The following is a 22,320-nucleotide window of genomic DNA, read 5'->3' as shown; positions in this document are numbered from 1 at the left end:
AAGGAATAGATATAGATTCCAAGAGCACATCATCAATGTACTTAGTTTGAGATCACCTAAAAGTCTCATCCAGACACAAGTACAGGATCCCACTAAGAGGAACACTTTATATATTTAAAAAAAAAAACAAATATAACAATACATCACACGAGAGATTATTTACAATTACAAGGGAAAAAAATTAACTTTAACTTTACATTTGACTGTTTTCCTCCCAGCCAAGGACTCTGACAAGGGAAAGGACAAAACCAAATAATCTCATTTCAAGACAAAGACAAAATGCAAGTTGGAAAACAGATGTAGGGGTAAAGAAGACACAGCAAGTGACCTTCCTACCCACTGTGGGAGGTCACGAACAAATTTATAAATAAATAAATAAATAAATAAATAAATAAATAAATAAATAAATAAATAAATAAATAAATAAATAAATAAATAAATAAATAGATAGATAAATAAGAAGGTAAAAGAGTTTCTAATTTATTTTTGTTTTACTCAACACAATTTTTTGATATGGTCAGGTTTGAAAGAACAATGAACAACAACAACAACAGCCAATAAAAACAACAATAATACAGTCAAATAAACTTAATTAGAACAAGACATTTATGCAGAAATCATTCTAATTCAGCATCTTTTAAATTAACCGATTCCATGGATAGCATTCATAATTAGAACAACCTATCAAGATCACACATTGTCTATTGTGATAGTTATTACAAAAGTGATAAAGGGGTTCCTTTCAGTTCGTTGACGAACATTTTACCTAAAGTTTATCATAATATTCCCCTTAAAATAACTTGTCATCATTACAGTAAATGAATAAAAATGAGTGATCATCGCTGATAATCATGCATTTACACGTCATTACACTTATGCCCCTCTAATAAACAGAACACAAAACCTGTTTCACCATAGTTGACAGCACAGCACATTATTCAATTTCAACTGGGATCGTGGATAGCTCATATGGTAGAGTCATGCTCTCCCCGGCCAGACGGAGTTGTCGTACCAGTAAGGTCGCGGGTTCAAACCACCATCACTGCTGCGAAATTTTTATTTTCTATTGTCTTCTGGCACGTTCCTACTCACTTAATCTCTTGTTATTATTCAATTTCAACAACGTGAAAATACTCATTAAAAAAAAGCAATCAGTTGCATCCTTAACCAGTTTCTTATTATTTACTAGTTGCTCCAAAAGATGCTCATTTGTAAAGTCTAGCAAATATGTGTGGTGATCCGACAAAACCTGTCAGGTTAGATATAATAATAATAATAATAATAATAATAATAATAATAATAATAATAATAATAATAATAATAATAATAATAATGATGATGATGATAATAATAACAATAATATAATAATAATGATAATAATAATAACAATAATAATAATAATAATAATAATAATAATAATAATAATAATAATAATAATAATAATAATAATAATAGTAATATATAATAATAATAATAATAATAATAATAATAATAATAATAATAATAATAATAATAATAATAATAATAATAATAATAATAAAAATAATAATAAAACGATAATAATAAGAATAACAACAACATCAAAAATAATAATTTAAAGGGAATAACGGGAGGCAGGATTGGATTATTTTGATCAGTACTGATCCGCAACCCATTCCAGCTCGTGTCAGGGTCCACGTAAGGGCATTCTTCCCCGCCCGCCTCCTGGGCAACGGTTGGAGTATTCTGAAAGGAACTTTCTAACCGGCTGATGACACGAGTTTCTATGTGTCTGAGGTGACGGATGAAGGGAGGAATCAACCGCCGTGGCCAGATTGCCCTAGTTCACGCAATAAGCTGTGCTAGCCCCATGACGCTGGTGGGGTGAAGGGAAACTGTCACTCTACAAAGATACCCTCCTGGACTCCCAGCCTAGACACCATTAATGGGTGGACAGAGCTCATAGCCTTGGAAAGCAGTCTGTCTAGGAGAAGGAAAACTCCAACTTCAAACCACCACTGCCTTGTGGATCTGGGAAGATGAAAGGCTATGGAATCACATCCAGAGAATAAAGAACCGCTTAAGTCGGAGTCGCAGAGCCGAAAGGCGCAAATAGTCTGGAGAGGGAAACCAACCCAAAAATTAATGTGACACGCATCCTCCTCACAATGATGGACAACAAAACTGCCGGACGATATGGCGCGAAGTCTGGGGATTCCCGCCGGACGGACCTAGCGTCGAGCCCTGATAAACAAGGTTCACCCAAGCGATCTGGTGGTACCTTGCCCTCCTACTGTGGAACCAGGGTAGGAGATGCAAGGTTACGGACTACTGGAACTATCAAATTGCTACAATGGAATGCAGAAGGGATACAACATAAAAAGACTGCCCTCTCCAAGTTTCTTCAGGATGAGAAGATAGATATTGCCTGCATACAGGAGACACACCTCACAGAAAACATTAGGTGTTCAATAAGGGGATATCAACATTTTAGGAAAGACAGAAAAGAACGGAACAAAGGTGGAGTAATCATCTTCGTCAGAAATGACATAGCGACAAATGAAATAACGACAGATGAATCTGTTGAAATATTGGCTGTAAAAATTACCAAAAACAAATTGCAATACACAATATATAACTGTTACAGCCCACCATCTGAGAATCTGCCAATTGAAAACATAAGAAGTGAAGAAGAACAGTTCATTGTTGTGGGAGACTTCAATAGCCACTCCCCAAGCTGGGGATACAATGACTTAGACAGAAAAGGTGAAACCCTTGAAAATTGGCTTACAGACAGTAAGCTTCAAATTGTCAGAAATGAAGATGACCCAGATACATACTTCTCAAGAGCATGGAAGACAACATCAACTCCAGACCTTACTCTCATATCTGAAGATCTCACCGGAAAAGTCGTAAACAGATAAGAACAGCTGGCAGGGAAATGATCATCGTCCATCGGTGAAATAACTGAAGACTATGCAAGACAGAAGGCACACCTCCGAGATGGAATTATAAAAAAGCAGACTGGACTCTGTTTTCAAAGTTGACTGATAGTTATACAAAAGAGATAAACTGTAAAACAAGGAATGTAGAAAAATCAGCCAAAGCTTTCACAAAATCAATCATGGAAGCTGCAAAAGAATCAATCCCCAGAGGATCAAGAAAGGACTACTGTCCAGGATGGACTGAAAAATTAGGAAGTCTCAACAGCCAAGTCACTGAACACAGAAAAAAAGCAGAGAGAGAGCCAAATGATGAGAATATGGAAATTTACAAAGAGGCTGAAAAAACTCTCAGGAAAGAAACAATAAAAGCAAAACAGGAAGCATGGCATGAAAAAACCAGACAACTTGACTACGACAGAGACGGAAGAAAGTTATGGAACCTAACCAAAGCTCTAAGTGGACAAGAAAACAGATATGCTGCACCATCAGTAGAAGATGATCAGGGGAGGATTCTCAACAAAAAACAAGCAGCAAACTGTTTTATGAAGCAGTACTCAAGTGTTGGGAGTATACAGATTAGAAAAGAACGAAAACGAGAAGTCCACAAAGAATTGAGAAAACACAAGGATACACCCAAAGAATCCACAGATGATGTCATGTTCAGTTCGATTAAAAAAGAAGAAGTAGAAATTGCCTTGAAATCTCTAAAAACGAACAAATCACCAGGTCCAGATGATGTTACTAATGACATGTTGAAACACCTAGGAACCCTCACAAAGAGGAAAATGAAACAACTGTTCAATGCAAGTTGGAAACAGGGTAAACTTCCGCTCAAATGGAAACAAGCAACCATGATACCAATAAAGAAGGATGGCAAGCCAAAAAATAAACCCGAAAGCTACCGACCAATAAGTTTGACAAGCTGCTTGGGTAAACTGATGGAGAGAATTGTTAACCGCCGTCTCCAATGGTATTTAGAAAACAATAAGTTGATATCAGATGAACAGGCTGGTTTCAGACAATTTCGCTGCACAGAGGACCAGATAACATACATCTCGCAGCTGATCGAAAATGGTTACCAAGAAAAAAAACACACAGTCACAGTTTGGGTGGATATGGAAAAGGCATTTGACAAAGTCTGGACAAAAGGACTACTTCTCAAACTTAAGAAAGCCAACGTTTCACACAACATGTTTGCATGGATTAAAGATTACCTCACAAATCGAAAAGCAAGAGTCCAATCTCAAAACTCTAAAAGCAAGCTAACGAACATGACAAATGGAGTACCACAAGGCGGGGTTCTCTCACCAACCCTCTTTGTCGTTTTTATCAATGACATCTGCGAAACCAAATGCAGAGGAGTAAAAGCAGCCATGTATGCAGATGACCTTGCACTGATATGCACTGAAAGAAATATTGGTACTGCAAAGGCCAGGATACAGATGACTCTTGATGCTTTGAGCAAATGGACAAAAGACTGGGGTATGAGAGTAAATGCTGATAAAACCACATACACAACATTCAGCTTATCAACCAAAAAGCAATCTATGCGATTAACTTTGGATGGAAAGATTCTGAGAGAAGACCTTATGCCTAAGTATTTAGGAGTGAAATTTGACCCTCGACTCACTTGGAAACATCAAATAGATGAAAGTCAACAGAAAGGGTACAAGAGAATGCAGCTTCTCCGAAAACTTGCTGGAACGCAATGGGGAGCAAACTCAAACGTCCTGAAGAAGACATATCTTGGATATGTAAGACCTGCAATAGACTATGCCATATCGGCATGGGGAACGTGCTCACAGGCTCAATTTCAAAAGGTTGAAAAAGTCCAAAACCAATGCCTACGCGTGATCACTGGAGCAATGAAAACAACACCAATTCACAAGATGGAAACCCACACAGGAATAAAACCTCTCAAAGAACAACGAAATTTAAAAATAATGACACAATTCTCAAAGATAAAATTCATGGAATCCCAACCACTGCATCCAAGTACTATGGAAAAGAAAGAGAATCGACTCAAAAGGGAAAACTTCATCGCCTTGGGACAAAAACTAGAGAGCAAATATAAAGTGACACCAAAGGAAGATATTGCCCAAATCAATGTCCCAAATCTCAAACCACCACCGTGGAAAAAGAAACAAAAATCCATAACCATCAACAAGAAAAACATTCGAAGCAATAATGACAATGCTCAAACCCTGAAGATGATCGATAAAAAATACCCAATGACCAACTGGATAAGAGTTTATACAGATGGCTCAGTTTCCGGCCCCCTCATGAATGGAGGTGCTGGTGCACTCATACACTGGACAGATAAAACAGAAACAAAAATATCTGTATCAGTGGGTTCAATGTGCACAAGTACTAAATCTGAAGAAAAAGCCATCCTCAATGCAACAAAAGAACTATCCAGAGATCACAGACTATACGGGAAAAATGTGGTTTACTTGACAGACTCTGATGATGCTCTCCGGTCTATTGAAAATTACCAGGACTCTGAAGCCGCACACACTGTGGAGGCCCTTGAGGGCTTATCTGATAAAACAGGAAAAATTGTGCTGCAGTGGATTCCAAGTCATGTAGGTATATATGGAAATGAAATTGCCGATCAACTGGCCAAAGAAGGAGCCCAAAAGGAACAACCGAAGTCGTCAATCACTTACCATCAGCAAAAGAAAATAATAAAGCTAAAAATAGACAAAGAAAGGAATGACACACACCTGGAACACAACAAGCAGGATCCAATCCATGCCATTCAGCGAAGTAGCCAAGTCACTCTATTCCGCCTCCGAACAGGACACAATAGACTAAGAGGACATATGTTTACAAAGCTAGGTATTGGAACAACCCCTTATTGCCCATGTGGAACCGACCATGAAACCACTTTACATGTGCTTATGGATTGCCCATTATACATCGTGCAATGTTCGAACCACTGGGTCACCCCTACAACACTCAACACAAAGCTCTATGGCGAGGCTGAGGACCTAAAGCGGACCACAGACTTCATAGCAGATATCGGACTGCAGCCATAGATGTCCATCAGAGGAACGACGAAGAAGAAGAAGAAAGGGAATAACAGAAGAGAAATGCGTTACAAAATGTTTTGTATGGAAGTCCCTATGGTGTCAAACCAATGTTGTCTTAACCCAAAATACTGTATAAGTATCTGTATCTAAAAAGCAAATGGTTTCTTCTTAAATGCTAATTAGTCATTATTCAGCTGAAGCAATACTGTCCTTGAACTGACACAGTGCATTTTTACATTTTGTTCAGAACACATAATGTATCGATAAAAATAATCTCTTTGTGTCAATAATTCTTAAACCAAAGACTTCAAATTTTGTTTTCTTGCAATGTGATTGACTTTAGTTTCATAAATAATTTCAATTTGATTCATGCTGTGCATATTTTGCAAATTTCCTAAAATGAACATTGAATTGAATAAAATTAAATCGTCACCCAAATCCCCAATTTTAAAGATTGAGACTTATCATTGTAGCATCTAAATCTAAATATTGTTTTTGAAATTAAATGCCACCAACCTGCCAGCCTCTTGAAAGGCTTTATAATGATTGAGGAGAATGGATGAAGTTGCCATGGGGGAACAATCATATTTGGTCACAAGGGTCTCGAATAGGATATGTAACCTTTCCCTCTGCATAATAAAATATAATAAAATGGAGGGTAAATCATGAAACAAGTGCCTTCATTAGACCTGTACCCCATCCCCACACAAGATATAGAATAAAACCTAGAATGAAAAGCCAATTTTTTCAGATCAAAACTAGAGAAAAACTAGAACTAGAACTGTTACAAAACAATATGGGAAATTGAAAATCATCAATTCTATAAATTTACACAGTGGTTGTATTTTGAAAATTCAAAAAATAACTCACAATGAATTATGATTTTCAAACAAATGGCATACTCTGTAATACTATGTCTTGGTAATTAAGCAATATGCTGGTAACCTCTTCTATGTGTATAAAGAATGCCAAGATAAAGCAAGATTGATTCATTTGAAATGTGGACAACAATTTTCAAAGTAGAAATCTAAGATCTAATGGCGATAAAACAATCTTATCTAAACCTAAAACACCCCCAAAATCGGTGAACAGCTGTTTGAATTTTGGACACCTCATTTTTGATGATGTGGTAGTAGTTGTTGTAGTAGTAGTGGTAGGGATGATGTGGTGGTGGTAACAGTAGTAGTTGTGGTAGGGATGATGAAATGCTGGTAGCTGTTGTAGTAGTGGTGGTAGGGATGATGATGTGGTAGTAGTAATTGTAGTAGTGGTTGTAGGGATGAGGATGAGGTGGTAGTTGTAGTAGCGATAGTAGGGATGATAAAGTGGTGGTGGCAGTAATGTAGTAGTGGTGCTAAGGATGACAATGTGGGGGTAGTTGTTGTAGTGGTGGTTGTAGGGATGATGATGTGGTGGCAGTATAATGGTCGATTTATTTTTATTTCTGGGACAAATAGTAAAGTTCCATTATTTTTTATAAATTTACGGAACAAATCCAGAAATTCGGGGACTATTCCAAGCTCAACCCTCACGGCATCATCACTATCACACCTGCCTACTACTATAAAATTTTTTTAGATTTACGAAATTTTGGAACCAATTTCAGAACTTATGAGCATCTCTTTAAGCCATTAAACTTAAAACTTATTGAAAATCAAACATGATACCAGACTACATTATCATAAGGATTTTGAAATGTTATTTAATCATTGTGAGGGAAAATTGTTGACTTTTAAAGTTAATTGTAGCAACAACAATTTTTATCTCTTAAAAATTATGAATTTTTAAATTTTCAAGTAGGCAGGTCTGCACTACTCCTTGTCCTATCAACTTTGTCACAACACTTGATTGCCACAACCACCACGACAGCATCGTGATTGCCACAATCACCACCACAGTACAATTACAATAACTTCTTGAGGTCACAGGTTCAACACACACACACGCCGCGAAGTTAGTTAGCCGGCATTTAAGCGTATTGTCTGTTGTCTAATGGCAATTTCCTATTCACTTCATTTCTTGTTATTATCAACATAAGTGCCTGCTCCACTCATTTTTGTGAATTAAAATTCACCCCAAATACTGGAGCTTACTCAATTTCTCAATGTTACATGTTTGTGTTGAGAATATTGGCTATTAAGCTTAAATGTTGGCCAACTAACTTTGCGGCATTTGTGTCTGTTGAACCTGTGACCTCAAGAAATCGGGGAGAGTAGCTCTAGATAGACATAGAGTTTGAAGTGACTTTTGTTGGGGTCGTGGAAAGCTCATACATTAGAGTCATGATCTCCCTAGCCAGGTAGAGTTGTCGTACTAGAAAAGTCGTGGGTTCGAGTCCCCATCGCCGCAGCAAAGTTTTTATCCTCTGTTGCCTTCTGGCACTTTTTAAAATCACAATTCATTGAATCTTCAATTACGACTCATAGAAATGACATACACAAATCGACAAATAGAAAAAAAAGTTTTGACTTTCTTCTCACCACTAACTGCATGGAATGTAGGAGTGGTATATTATATTTTGTTTCCAGATGAAGCCTTGTTGTATCAGGTAACTTATTCACTTTGCCTTCTATCTCATCTAAGATGATGGAGGATGTTGTGAACGATGAAGATGATGTGGTCATTGAAGATGGCAACGATGATTTGGTATGTAAGACAAGAGGTGGAAGATTTGGTTCCGGCATGAACCGATAGTCAAGAATCTTTTCTTTGTCCCTCATGGAAACAGTCTCACTGGAAAATACAAAGGTTAACAATTATTCTTTTTACATATTAAATCATTTTATATTTATTTCTCCCAACGAAATTATTATTCCTAGGGAATGTTTTAAAAATAATAAATAGAAACATTTATAAAGTGCATTTCTACAGTTTCACCATGCTTGATGCATTTCACATTGTTTCATTGTTTCCTCCAGTAGGCCATGTGGAACCAAATTTTCATTTTAATCTCAGTACAAGTTACAAATAAAGCATCTTGTTTTGTTCTCACACAATATCTGATTGCACCGATTTTCGTGATTTTAATGTCATGACCATTTGTTAATTGTTTATTTGCCTGAGAGTAAAAATGTAATAACATAATAATGAATAATAATAGTAATAATATTAATAATAATAATAATAATAATAATAATAATAACAATAATAATAATAATAATTATAATATATAATAATAATAATAATAATAATAATAATAATAATAATAACAATAATAATAATAATAATTTTTTAAAAACAAACTTGAGCTTTTTTATAGAGCAATATCCACTAAACGTGCTCAAAGAGCTTTACAGAGGGTCTCTGACCAACAACAACACATAACATGTAGGATGAAACATGATGCCTGTTAGGCAGTAATATAATTTTTTTCCGTCAGTCAACTCTGTTAATGGCCAGGTACTTATTTTACACTTGAGTACAGTGAGAGAATGAGAGTTAAGAACCTTTTCCAAGGACTCAACTATGCGCAGAGCGAGGCTCGAACCCAGGACCTTCCGATCCAAAAGCAAGTGTCATATCACAAGACCATATAGCTGAACAATAATAAATATATAATAAAAAAATACTAATTGTAAAAAAGAAGAGAAAATAATAAAACTAATATTATAAAGGAGCTAAGCTCCAAACACTATAGCTTTATAGATTTAAAATCTAAGAAACCCAAAGTACAGTCAAATTTGTTAGCTTTATGATTAAAAAGTAATGATTGGTTTCTTCACAATTTAAACCTGCTAATAAGAAGAAGAAGAAAAAGAAGAAGAAGAAAAAGAAGAAGAAGAAGAAGAAGAAGAAGAAGAAGAAGAAGAAGAAGAAGAAGAAGAAGAAGAAGAAGAAGAAGAAGAAGAAGAAGAAGAAGAAGAAGAAGAGGAGGAGGAGGAGGAGGAGGAGGAGGAGGAGGAGGAGGAGGAGGAGGAGAAGAAGAAGAAGAAGAAGAAGAAGAAGAAGAAGAAGAAGAAGAAGAAGAAGAAGAAGAAGAAGAAGAGTTGTTATAAAAATAAATAATTAAAAAAAAAAAGTAAAATAAAAGTAAATAAACAAAAATAAATAGAAGTAAAAATAAAATAATTGAAAAAAAAGTTGTCCCCTGGGACTTTCCAGTCCAAAGTCAAACAATAAACCATTACCCGACTTGTGGAGATATTTAATCATATTTATTTATAAGAATTTAAAAAAAAATTGAATGCCACTTTTATTTTGTCATTTTAAATGTCAGTTGTACACTTCGCAAAGAAAAAAAAACAAGGCATACAGTTTTCCTTTATATAGCTTTGGTGGCTCTATTTTTATGATTACCACAAAATACTGGAGCGATATCTGGTGTTATGTTAGGTGTCACTCTTTTAGAGATATCTAGTGTTACGTTAGGTGTCAATCTATTAGAGCGATATCTAGTCACTTCCCAATAAAATAGTAAGTGCCAGTGCAGCATTGCCATTCTCAAGTCGTGTCATGTAAACCCAAACAATATCAGCTGATTAAGGGTCACACCCTCTCTAACACTGCTCTGGTCATCTTAATCACATATCTCTCTCAAATTCAACACCTCAGAATCACAGGCTGTCGAAATCATCAATTCAAAGACAGATAAAATTATTGCTACCATAATATTCATCCTAATCAGTTTTCATCTGATTCTAACTTGAAAATTGATAGGTTGTTGTTTACTTCAATTTAAAAAAAAACAAAAACGAAGACAAATCCAATATCAACACTCCCAACGTAAATTAAACAGCAGAGATAACTTATGAAATATTACTTTTTATTATTCACAGCCGATAAGGGTCATTTTTTCTATTTGATGAAATATCCTAAACTTCTATGCACAGTCATAATGTATATGTTTGGGAAGGATGATTGCATATATTTTTTTCTCGAAAAAAGTTGCCCATTGCTATGGAAACAGCGCCATATTGGAAAATAAACAACAAATCTTAAAAAGTCAAAGGCTTTTTTGTTTATCAACCGATTGCCATAATATTTTGGCCAGAGGTAGAAAAAAGGAAAATAAAGAGGCTCTAGGAGCCCGATTTTTAATTTTTTAATTAGAGACTTTAAAAATTAAGTTCAAAGTTATTACTCGATTATTCCCCTTGAAAAAATTTACATAATTTCAAATGACTCATAATTTCTTTTTTTTTTTTTAAATCTGGCTCCTAGAGGACCTGCGTATTTGTATAACACTCATTTGTAGAAAGTTTGAAGAAAATTGGTTGAAAACTGAGGGAGGAGATTGGTTGAAAACTGAGGTTTTTAGTGACGAAAATTGCAGTTTTGAGAAAAACGCATTTAAAAGTCAAAGTAAATGAGTTTAGGGAAAAACTCTCCTCTCACTCTCTGGTTGGATTGTGACCACATGACATAGTTAAGAACAAAGTGATTGGTTGTTGAAGATAGAGGAGAGTTATTACTTTTCATTGATATGTTTTTGCCTTTACTTAGTTATAAAGACTATTTGATATTCTTTCATGAAATCAGTCCACTGAAACTAAAAATGGGCAGGATTTAACCATACTATGGGTCACAAAATACGTTATTTTGAGTCGAAAAAACTGAAGATGAAGTTTTATGCAGACAAATTGTCACATGACAACATCCCACCAAAATCTAATTTTAGCAAACTGGGTCAAAATTCATCATTTTTAATGTCGCTCCCCCCCCCCCCCCCCCCCCCCCCCCTTAATCCATCAGCCATAAAGTCTATGAGGCTTTTGTTCCAACTGCCAGTAAAAATTGCTTGCAATAAAGCACTAATCTATCACAAAAAGCTTGAAACCAGCCAGTAGATTTTTAAAAACAGGTATTTAATAAAAACCAGTCTGGTAAATGAAACATATTATAAAATCAGTGTCATTTTAATTTAATTTAATTTTATATTGTTTTAGATAGGGCAAAACTAACATTTTAAAAAAACAAAAAGCAACCACAGTCTTTCCAAGGGATGAACAACTGAACTGACAGGAAATAAACATAATGAGAAGAATTAAAAATGAAAATGTAAATGAAAGAAATAAAGATTTCTCACCCAGTCTCCACATCATAAGACCTTGTCTCATTAACAATCACACCACCTTTCTCTATTATGCCGATTTGTCTTTCTATTTCATTGTCTTGAGAAAAAACAAAACAAACAAATAGTATTTAAATATTTTCTTTCAAAAAGTTAATTGAATTAGGAAATCTAATGACTGACATTAAGCAAAAAGTAAAGGTATGTAATTTAAAAAGTATACCATGGTAGTGCGCAGACTTAGGACAAACAACCTACTAAGTTTAGTCTGAGGACTGAAGCCAGCAGCATTATGCCCTTAGGAAAGGCATTTTGCATTCAATTCGCTCTGACAACAGTGTACTGATTGGGTAGATTTGATGGAAAGTATTTTGCGATAGATTAGCTTTCTTTCAAAAAGGAATGAAGCAATTGTTCCTGTGCGTTTAACTCTTCAGAACCCAGGGCTCAGATGAATTACAGTTTTTTTTTTCACATCCCCTCCCATTTAGCTCCAGACATGTTGGTATGACGAGAACAAAAAATAGGAAAAATAAAGGCCTTTATATTGAGCAATAACCACTTAATACCAAAGCAACACAGCGTGGCTCAGCGGTACGATCTTTGCTTTGTACCCAAAAGGTACAGAGTTCGATCACCTACCATTGCGCTGTGTGGCCTTGAGCAAGTCACCTCGCCCTAGCTCAATTTGAGGCACTGCACTGCGGCTGACACCTGGATTATTCCAGTCTTCCCTTGGAATAAAACCTAGAGACAAATTTCCCCTATGGGATGAATAAAGGGAATTATTATTATTATAACATGTATGATAAGACATACATACTTCTGTAAGGCCCTCTTACAAAAATTTTAAACAGGGGCAATGCTGTTACCTGCCAGATACCCATTTTCCATTGGAGTATGGTGAGCGAAAGTGAGTAAAGGTTGCGGAAATACCATTCAGTACAATTTTGGGGTCATTTATGAGCTCTCTTGAGTACATGGAACATCCATGGGTGAAAGCTAACGGGGATCAATTTGCCTGAAAGACAGACCGGTGAAGCTGATTTGCCTGAAAAAGATGCTAATTTAATTTTTTTTGCGATCAACGACTCGCTGGTTGAGTGCCAACCTTCCCAGAGTGAAAAGTAGATTTAAATCTATGACCCTAAATGTGTTTTATTTTTAAAGCAAAAAACAAAAAGTATTTAGTCTGCATGATTGAAAACAAAATTTATATATAAGCTAACACCAAACCCAAAGCAAAATGATCTTCATCATTTAAACACTCATTCGAAGCAATCTCTAGTGATTACAGTATTACCTGGTTTATGACAAGATATGAAGTGAATAGAAAAATGCCAGAAGACAATAGAGAATAAAAATTTTTCGCGGCGGTGGTGGGGTTTGAACCTGCGACCTTATTGGTACGACAACTCCGCCTGGCAGGTGAGAGCGTGGCTCTACCGTGTGAGCTATCCACGAACACAAAAATATTCATTTCAAACTCAAAGTCATTACTAGATCCCTCTCTCACCCACTTCTTGAGACCGCCGATTCGTTCGTACACCACCATCGCGAATAATTTTGACCAGCAGTTAAGCTTAATAGCCAATATTCTCAACACAAACATATAACATAGAAACGATTGAGACATTGAGTATGCTCCAGTGTATGGGGTGAATTTTTTAATTCAGAAAAGTGAGTGGAGCAGGCACTTATGTTGGTAACAACAAGATATGAAGTGAATAGAAAAGTGCCAGAAGACAATAGAGAATAAAAATTTCCTATGTGTGTATATCAGGAGGTGTTTTGGGTCTTGTGTAGTGAATGTATACTTTTTCATTTGACCTGTCACAGGCATTCATTGGGTGAAAGGCGAGCCTTCTGATTGGTGAAAGGCGAGCCTTCTGATTGGCTGCGGTGTTGTACAAATGTGACTATTGATTGGCTGAAAAAGAAGCGTTTTCATTGGCTACAATAAGAACTAGCTCTGGGCTTATTACGAGTAGACAACATACATAAAATGGAAGATACCACTTGTAATAGTTACGAACAATTTCATGGTAGACAAACACCTTCAAGGTTTGTCGGACCAGAAATGTCGTTATACAGGGGTTTTGCTGAAATGTACGTCGCTATAGAGGGGTTTGCATTACTAATGATATATAGTAAAATAAAATGGGACCTGAGTACCATGTCGTTATACAGGGAATGTCGCTATAACGGATGTCGTTACATTGGGGTTGCACTGTATAATAAAATGTTGTGAATTGTGATAAAGAGAGATATTTTTCTTTGCTTTCAGTGATCATAAATCTAACATAACCTTAATGACAAAATATCTTACAAAATGAAAGTCTAGATATCAAACTAAGTAATAACTAGACGACACAACTTTTTAAAATTATGATTTTGAATTTTTAGCCCAAAGTGATATGGTGTTGAGAAATTGCCCTTAAGAACATTCTCTGAGGACCAAACAGCAGAACTCAAACCCAGAAACTGAATGACTATACCATGAGGCTATAAATTGTGAAAATGCATAAACTCATCAAATTTACTGGCACTTACCCACAGCAAGCCGAATCGATTTCAAAGAGTTAAGGTTCTTAACTTCTGTTCGGACACCGAGGGGTTGACCATGTTTATGGATGGAAATGTTAGCATCCACTCTCAAAGATCCCTCTGGAAATGGTAAATTCAGAAATATCAGGTGATGGTGATGATAAACCAGCATTGCATATATTTTGAAACTTATAAACAGAGAGTTTTCTTTTATATTATCTTTTTTTTTCTCTCCAAAGATTCAGGGTTTTCAGATAAGACTTGTTTTAAAACAAAATTGATAAATACATTAGCAGTTCCTTTCCTTTTATATGGACATTATTACATTTAATGGCTCTCTAATGAAGCTCTTTACCAAAGTTTTAAAAAATTGTTTGTGTGTCATCGTTATGCCCTGGCAATGGTTGCTAGGACATAACCCGAGTCTGTACCTCCCTCCGGTTGCTAGGTATTTTGAACACCTCTTTTAGCCAATCAGGGTTCGAACCTGGCGCTATATAAGCGAAGTGTGGGAAACCAGAGGGAGTTCTTGAAAGTTTCGTCCAGCTGAACAGTGGTCCTGTTTTATATTATGTTCTTTTGGTGGTTTCTCTTATTTGTGAGGGAGATAAGAAGGATGAATGATTTGTGTCATACATATAATTTAGTTTCTGTAATAAATGTATTGTGTTCGAAAATCTTGATTTCCTTCTTTTATTGTTACCATTGTTTGGCAGAGTAACACGAACTTTCTCCTTCTTTCCTCTGATCAGGCTAGGCCCAGTGCAGTGGCCTGATCTTCCACTCTGAGGGAACTTATCAACGAGTTCCCTCTTTCTATCCTCCTAATCTTTTCTTTTCTAATTATGTTGACGTTTCGGACTATCTGGCTCTACCGACTTTCGGGAGTTGCCCACATCGTCAGTCAAATCAAGATTAGCTTCAGTAAATTTTTAACTGAATTTTATTTCAATAGGAATAATGAGGGTGAACAAGCAATCAAAATTCATAGTCAAGTGAGGTCAATTTCAAATTTATTCACATAAAATCCAGAACTTTCCATAGCTGTTCAGCAAATGATCCATCATTGTTTTGTGACAGACCATTGAAATTTCAACAATTTTTTGTTCCACTAAGGCTCCAGACCCACCAAACCAATCGCCACCAAATCTTGCATGGCGTTTACAATTGATCTGAAGATAGTTTTTGTGTACATATGACTGATTAAAACACGCTTTGATCAAAATTTGCTCCAAGAAAAACGCCATCATTCTTTGCATGTTGGTTATGGGTTTAACTTCTGGTAAACAAGAATTAGATGACAATTGCACTGGACTGATACCAGGTAGTGGTTCCTCTCAATATTTTTAATACAAACAATTTCTTACAAGTATATATAAACCATTTTCTGTTCTTAAAGCTTGGAAATAATTCTACGTCACATGACTGAATAGTTAACATATTTGACCAGATGATTTGCCAACTTTTGTTGACTACTATATCCGATTACAAAGAAGATGAGTCAGCCAGTCACTGAATGCCGGGTTCTCTACCCAAGGTGATAAAAGTGGTGTCACATATAACACATCGAAAACTGCCCCCTTCTCTCTTTGTACGCAATAAATATGATACAAGATTGAACAAAGACAAGATCGGTTCTTACAACACTAAATTGAGAAATCTCCATAACAATATTGCCCCCATTAAGATGTGCATCGTCACAAGTAGAAAATCTGCTCCATGGATGAACAGAGATATTAAAAAAGCAAAAGCTGAGCGCCGTCATGCTGAAAAAAAAAATGGCGAACATCACTCCTGACAATTGACAAAGAAATTTATCAAAATCACAACAAAAACGTAAAACATAAGATCAAAGAAGCATACTCGTCTTATTACAATACTTGTCACACTTCAAAGGCGTTATTATCTACCACTTTCGACTTAAAAATGCAAAACCCTAATTAGATTTCAGACTTTGGGAGGGGCTCATTTACTACTATAAATGTTTTGAGACGCATTTTGAATGCAAAAAATATATTTCGACTTAAAATGCAAAACCCTAATTAGATTTCAGACTTTGGGAGGGGCTCATTTACTACTATAAATGTTTTGAGACGCATTTTGAATGCAAAAAATATATATCTGTGCACAAGTAAAAAGAGCTGTGGAGTTATGTAATTATTTATAAATTAGACACTAGACATTGAGTTCAAAGTTTATTCATCAACACCTGAATTTTGAATTTTGTGTTGATCAACTTATCATCCTGTTCATTGAACAGGCACCTGTGCTAATATATTTAATAACAGACAATTGGGTACATAGTAATTTGATATATGTGAAAAGTAGTCCTTCGCAGCCATCAGGCCCATGGAGCCGGAGTTATCCCAGTTTCTTTAGCGTGAAATGGACACTAGTAATTGCTTGCTACCCTTTGGATAGGATGCTAGTCTATCACAAAGTACTTTCCACCAGATCTAACAGATCCAGCTACCCATTCACTGCTGGGTGTACAGGGGGGTCAGAACAAAATCTCGACTGCACCCGGCATCGATCCCTTTGCTTGTGAAGTGAGTGCTCTACCAACTGAGCCATCGGGACCCCCATATGTGATCTACAATTCAATAAAATTTCCTATGCTAAATTTTGGTATTTAAACTACTAAGATTTTGTTACTCTACCTGCCATTTTACCATCACAAGTATTGATAGTCATAAGAATGTCCCTTAACTCCCTCACAAAACTGGCAGCATCATCTCCACCACAGAAATCTGGTTTTGTCACTATTTCCATTAATCCAACTCCTACAAGAATACAAATAAAAGAACAATGAAACAACATTCAATTTTTTTTGTATTGTAAGGTTCAAATTATTTATGAGGGAACACAAGTTCTGTTAGAGTGTAGAGGTTGGGTTTTCAGTTATAAGTCATGCTTAAGATAATTAAAAAATATAAAGAATGCAATTCCTTAGAGCTGAAATATGTAAAGACATGTACAAAGGAGGGAAAACTGTCCATTTTGAAACCCTCCAAAGTAAAACCTTACATTGAAAATTAAAACAAAAGGAAAGCAAAATATTATTTAATATGCTATCATAACGACACAAGGCTGGGATATGCTTCACTCACAGCAATGTTTATGTTTATGATGCATCTGACATTTAATTTATAGAAGAGTATTTGAAACAGTTGCAAAACAAAAGGTGTGAGACCTAGCAAATTAAAAACAAGCCTGAAAAATTGCCCGAATGTGTGAGTACGACTTCAAAGTATCAAAGTGGAATACTGTTATAGTATACGATATTGCATTTGAGAGTAAATAAAAACACAAAAAATTTTTTTTGGGACATATTGACTTAAAACTACAGTCCACACCGGATTATCGTATACTTCATTTTTTTTAAAATGTGTTTATTATAACCACCAGGCAAAGTCTTAGGTATCCTATACTATCACCACCTGCCATTAATGTCATGCCAACCAAATGTCTTGTGATTAGTAGAATAGAATCAGACCTGTAAATGGTTGGTGAAAAAATTGTCCGAACTTTTTGAACACGCGAAAATAGACACAACAGGACAAAACTATGGACACAACACAGATATGACACGTCAATTGACTAGTCAAATCATGTCACTTTCCCCTACTTATTTATAACGAGGTCCTTAATTTTATGGTACCAAAAAAAAAAAAATCCCAATTATTTGAGGGCCCAGGTCTGAGTTAGTAAAATGAAAGGAAGAGAACAATTCCTACCCTTTTGAATATTGTGTATCTCGTGCTTGACACAGGAAGCTGCGTATCTTCGCTCCTGTTTGTGTTAAATGTTTACGCTGATTCTTTCGTTTATTTGGATAGATTCTTATAGAAGAAGAAGTAGTAGAAGAAGAAGAAGAAGAAGAAGAAGAGAGAAAGAAGAAGAAGAAGAAGAGAAGAAGAAGAAGAGAAGAAAGAAGAAGAAGAAGAAGAAAGAAGAATAGAAGAGAAGAAGAAGAAGAAGAAGAAGAAGAAGAAGAAGAAGAAGAAGAAGAAGAAGAAGAAGAAGAAAAAGAAGAAGAAGAAGAAGAAGAAGAAGAAGAGAGAAGAAGAAGAAGGAAAGAAGAAGAAGAAGAAGGAAGAAGAAGAGAGAAGAAGAAGAAGAAGAAGAAGAAAAAGAAGGAAGAAGAAGAAGAAGAAGAAGAGAAGAAGAAGAAAGAGAGAAGAAGAGAAGAAGAAGAGAAGAAGAAGAAGAGAGAAGAAGAAGAAGAAGAAGGAAGAAGAGAAGAAGAAGAAAGAAGAAGAAGAAGAAGAAGAGAAGAAGAAGAAGAAGAAGAAGAGAAGAAAGAAGAGAAGAGAAGAAGAAGAAGAAGAAGAAGAAGAGAAGAAGAAGAAGAGAAGAAGAAGAAGAAGAAGAAGAAGAAGAAGAAGAGAGAAGAAGAAGGGAAGAAGAAAGAAGAAGAAGAAGAAGAAGAAGAAGAAGAAAGAAGAAGAAGAAGAAGAAGAAGAAGAAGAAGAAGAAGAAGAGAAGAAGAGAAGAAGAAGAAGAAGAAGAAGAAGAAGAATGAAAGAAGAAGAAGAAAGAAGAAGAAGAAGAAGAAGAAGAAGAAGAAGAGAGAAGAAGAAGAAGGAAGAAGAAGAAGAAGAAGAGAAGAAGAGAGAAGAAGAAGAAGAAGAAGAAGAAGAAGAAGAAGAAGAAGAAGAGAGAAGAAGAAGAAGAAGAAGAAGAGAAGAAGAAGAAGAAGAAGAAGAAAGAAGAAGAAGAAGAAGAAGAAGAGAAGAAGAAGAAGAAGAAAGAAGAAGAAGAAGAAGAAAGAAGAAGAAGAAGAGAAGAAGAAGAAGAAGAAGAAGAAAGAAGAAGAGAAAGAGAAGAAGAAGAAGAAGAGAAGAAGAAGAAGAAGAAGAAGAAGAAGAAGAGAAGAAGAAGAAGAAGAGAAGAAGAAGAAGAAGAAGAAGAAGAAGAGAAGAAGAAGAAGAAGAAGAGAAGAAGAAGAAGAAGAAGAAGAAGAAGAAGAGAGAGAGAAGAAGAAGAAGAAGAAGAAGAAGAAGAAGAAGAAGAAGAAGAAGAAGAAAGAAGAAGAAGAAGAAGAAGAAGAAGAAGAAGAAGAAGAAGAAGAAGAAGAAGAAGAAGAAGAAGAAGAAGAAGAAGAAGAAGAAGAAGAAGAAGAAGAAGAAGAAGAAGAAGAAGAAGAAGAAGAAGAAGAAGAAGAAGAAGAAGAAGAAGAAGAAGAAGAGAAGAAGAAGAAGAAGAAGAAGAAGAAGAGGAAGAAGAAGAAGAGAAGAAGAAGAAGAAGAAGAAGAAGAAGAAGAAGGAAGAAGAAGAAGAAGAAAAGAAGAAGAAGAAGAAGAAGAAGAAGAAGAAAAGAAGAAGAAGAAGAAGAAGAAGAAGAAGAAGAAGAAGAAGAAGAGAAGAAGAAGAAGAAGAAGAAGAAGAAGAAGAAGAAGAAGAAGAAGAAGAAGAAGAAGAAGAAGAAGAAGAAGAAGAAGAAGAAGAAGAAGAAGAAAGAAGAAGAAGAGAAGAAGAAGAAGAAGAGAGAGAGAAGAAGAAGAAAAGAAGAAGAAGAAGAAGAAGAGAAGAAGAAGAAGAAGAGAAAGAAGAAGAAGAAGAAAAAGGGAAGAAGAAGAAGAAGAAGAAGGGAAGAAGAGAAGGAAGAAGAAGAGAGAGAGAAGAACGAAGAAGAAGAAGAGAAGAAAAGAAGAAGAAGAAGAAGAAGAAGAAGAAGAACAACAACAACAAAACAACAACAACAACAAGAACAAGAAGAACAAGAAGAAGAAGAAAAAGAAGAGGTGGTGCGGTCGTGTGAGAGCTTTCGAAGAAGAATAATTATTTCGCATTATTTTTTTTCCATCCCACATCCTGACGGAACCAAAAAAATATAGAGACTGAGAAATAAGAATCGGAGACATGCATGTGTGTCGGTAGCAAAATAGAGAGAAACCTTCCGGTACGGTTTTTGTTCTAGCTTTATGTTGGTAGATGGGTTGATGTTTCGATGATATCCAATGGAAAAAGTGCTAATTTTATAAAGTGCTGAAAGTTCCGGTTGCGTCCGACCATCACAAATGGAGAAGGCAGAGGATGTTCAATTGCTAAAAAAAATCTGGATTCCGGCTAAAAGTGGCATACCAGATGAGACTGACATTTGAACCTTGCAAATATTATAAACATTGGATGAAGGTTTCATAGTCCTGGAATATCTACTCTTTCACATGTCCTGTTCCCATGGCTAAGTTGGTAAAACACTTGCCTCACAAGTAAATGGTATTTAATCGATCCTGGGTGATGATAAAGTTTATCAGCCCCACTGTGCACCCAGCATGAATTGGGAAGCTGAGTCAATTCTGACTGGAGATATACTTTGCAATAAACTGACATCCTGTTCAAAATGTAGCAAGCAAATGGGAAAAAACAAACTCTGCCTCCAAGGGCTATATGGCTATGGTGGACAGATATCTAAAAAATATATTTATCATGCAAAATTTGATTTAGATTCTTTCAAAGAAAATTTAAAAAACTCACCCATATTTTTCTGTGCCATTTTCTTTTTCTTTTTGTGTGCCTTGCAAAATTATGCAAACCTTACTTTGAAGTTATATTTTTAAAATTTATTTGAGGGCATATTTTAAAATTGGAACAGCAAGTTACTCAATCAGAGAAGGTCTTTACATATTTCCTTGAAAATAACAAGAAGGGAAGCTAATGTTAGCTCCCTCTATGTAGATCTAATTTTGCAGATCCAGATGAAGCATGGGGAACCTGTGTCTCAGATCTCAATGGAGAGAGCACTTTACTTATAAAAAGAGAAAAAAAATATTTCGTGTACACAATCAGTAAGATTGTTTCCTGAATCCACTGTCCACCAAAGAGGGATTTAATTGTTAGATCTACATAAATCTGACAGAAAGCATTTCACAATACTGCCATACACTGACTAAACACCATTAATCATTTGGGGCCAGAAAATGTTAACTTCACATATTGATCAATTATAATGAATACAAACTATCAAAACTTTTAGACTAGACACTTTATGAAGTATCACATCTAAGAACTTGAAACGTTAGGAGCCATTCTAATTGATTAATATATGAAGACAAAAATCATGACCAAAATGAGACAAGCCATTAAGGCAGCAAATGGAGGAATTAATTTGGGAGTCTCACACTAGCCATCATTCCTTCTATTTCATACGACAGAAAATCCCAGTATCATTGCAGTCGGGACACCGACTTGAGTGGCTTTTAAGGATAAGTATATTTTTACTTTAGGTTTTCTAACCAGCTCGATTCAAGTCAATGAGACTGACTCCTTCATTAGTATCATGCAGACTTTTCCCACTGTCTTGTTCTAACTGAATCTGTACAAGTTCTGCAGAGCGGCGTTCCACTCTGCTGGTGTGCGAACACTGATACACATAAACCACCTCTCCTCCAACAGCCAAGGGTTTTTGATGCTGTGTTATTTGATAGCCAGCCTGGAGAAAAAGGAGCAGGAAATTTTGTCAAACCAATTAAAATCCTGAGGACCAAAATGCGAATCTGTGACAGCTCTTTTGCTTATATATTTTTACATTTTTACTTGGTGTCTGAATATTCTTTTGAACCTACAATGTTACAAGTGATAGGTTGAAAAGAAAAAAACTCAGGATTATGGCGGTAAAAAATGAGTAAATATAGATTTCACTGATTTGTAAAGGGAAATAACCAGCAAAGTTTATCTTTATAAGCATTTCATTTTCTGACTGAATGCCTCCTCATCAAAGATGCTAATGTGTGGCTGTGAAGGTTTGTGTTACAACACTCGCATTTGGATCGGGAGGTCCTGGGTTCTCCTCTAAGCAGTG

The 22,320-nt window shown here is 35.7% G+C and overlaps 1 protein-coding gene across 3 annotated transcripts in view; it reads right to left on the bottom strand.

Annotated features, from left to right (window-relative positions):
• Window positions 1-22,320, bottom strand: part of LOC144977235 (glutamyl-tRNA(Gln) amidotransferase subunit B, mitochondrial-like) — a 36,778-nt gene that overhangs the window by 5,797 nt on the left and 8,661 nt on the right. For 2 of the 3 annotated variants that reach the window (XM_078922239.1, XM_078922240.1), the window contains exons 4-9: window positions 21,756-21,951; window positions 17,177-17,299; window positions 14,523-14,636; window positions 11,985-12,069; window positions 8,440-8,692; window positions 6,476-6,588 (exon numbers count right to left, since the gene is read on the bottom strand). In XM_078922239.1, coding sequence (XP_078778365.1) covers window positions 6,476-6,588; window positions 8,440-8,692; window positions 11,985-12,069; window positions 14,523-14,636; window positions 17,177-17,299; window positions 21,756-21,951 — 884 coding nt within the window. The remainder of the gene's footprint in view (window positions 1-6,475; window positions 6,589-8,439; window positions 8,693-11,984; window positions 12,070-14,522; window positions 14,637-17,176; window positions 17,300-21,755; window positions 21,952-22,320) is intronic. The other variant, XM_078922241.1, reaches the window with a different exon arrangement.

The sequence above is a fragment of the Berghia stephanieae genome, chromosome 7 (assembly GCF_034508935.2).
Source record: "Berghia stephanieae isolate SIO BIC M18660-M18661 chromosome 7, UCSD_Bste_1.3, whole genome shotgun sequence".
Classification (NCBI taxonomy): domain Eukaryota; kingdom Metazoa; phylum Mollusca; class Gastropoda; order Nudibranchia; family Aeolidiidae; genus Berghia; species Berghia stephanieae.
Note: the sequence above shows the minus strand (reverse complement) of the source record. Positions and strands in the feature narration are given on the sequence as shown.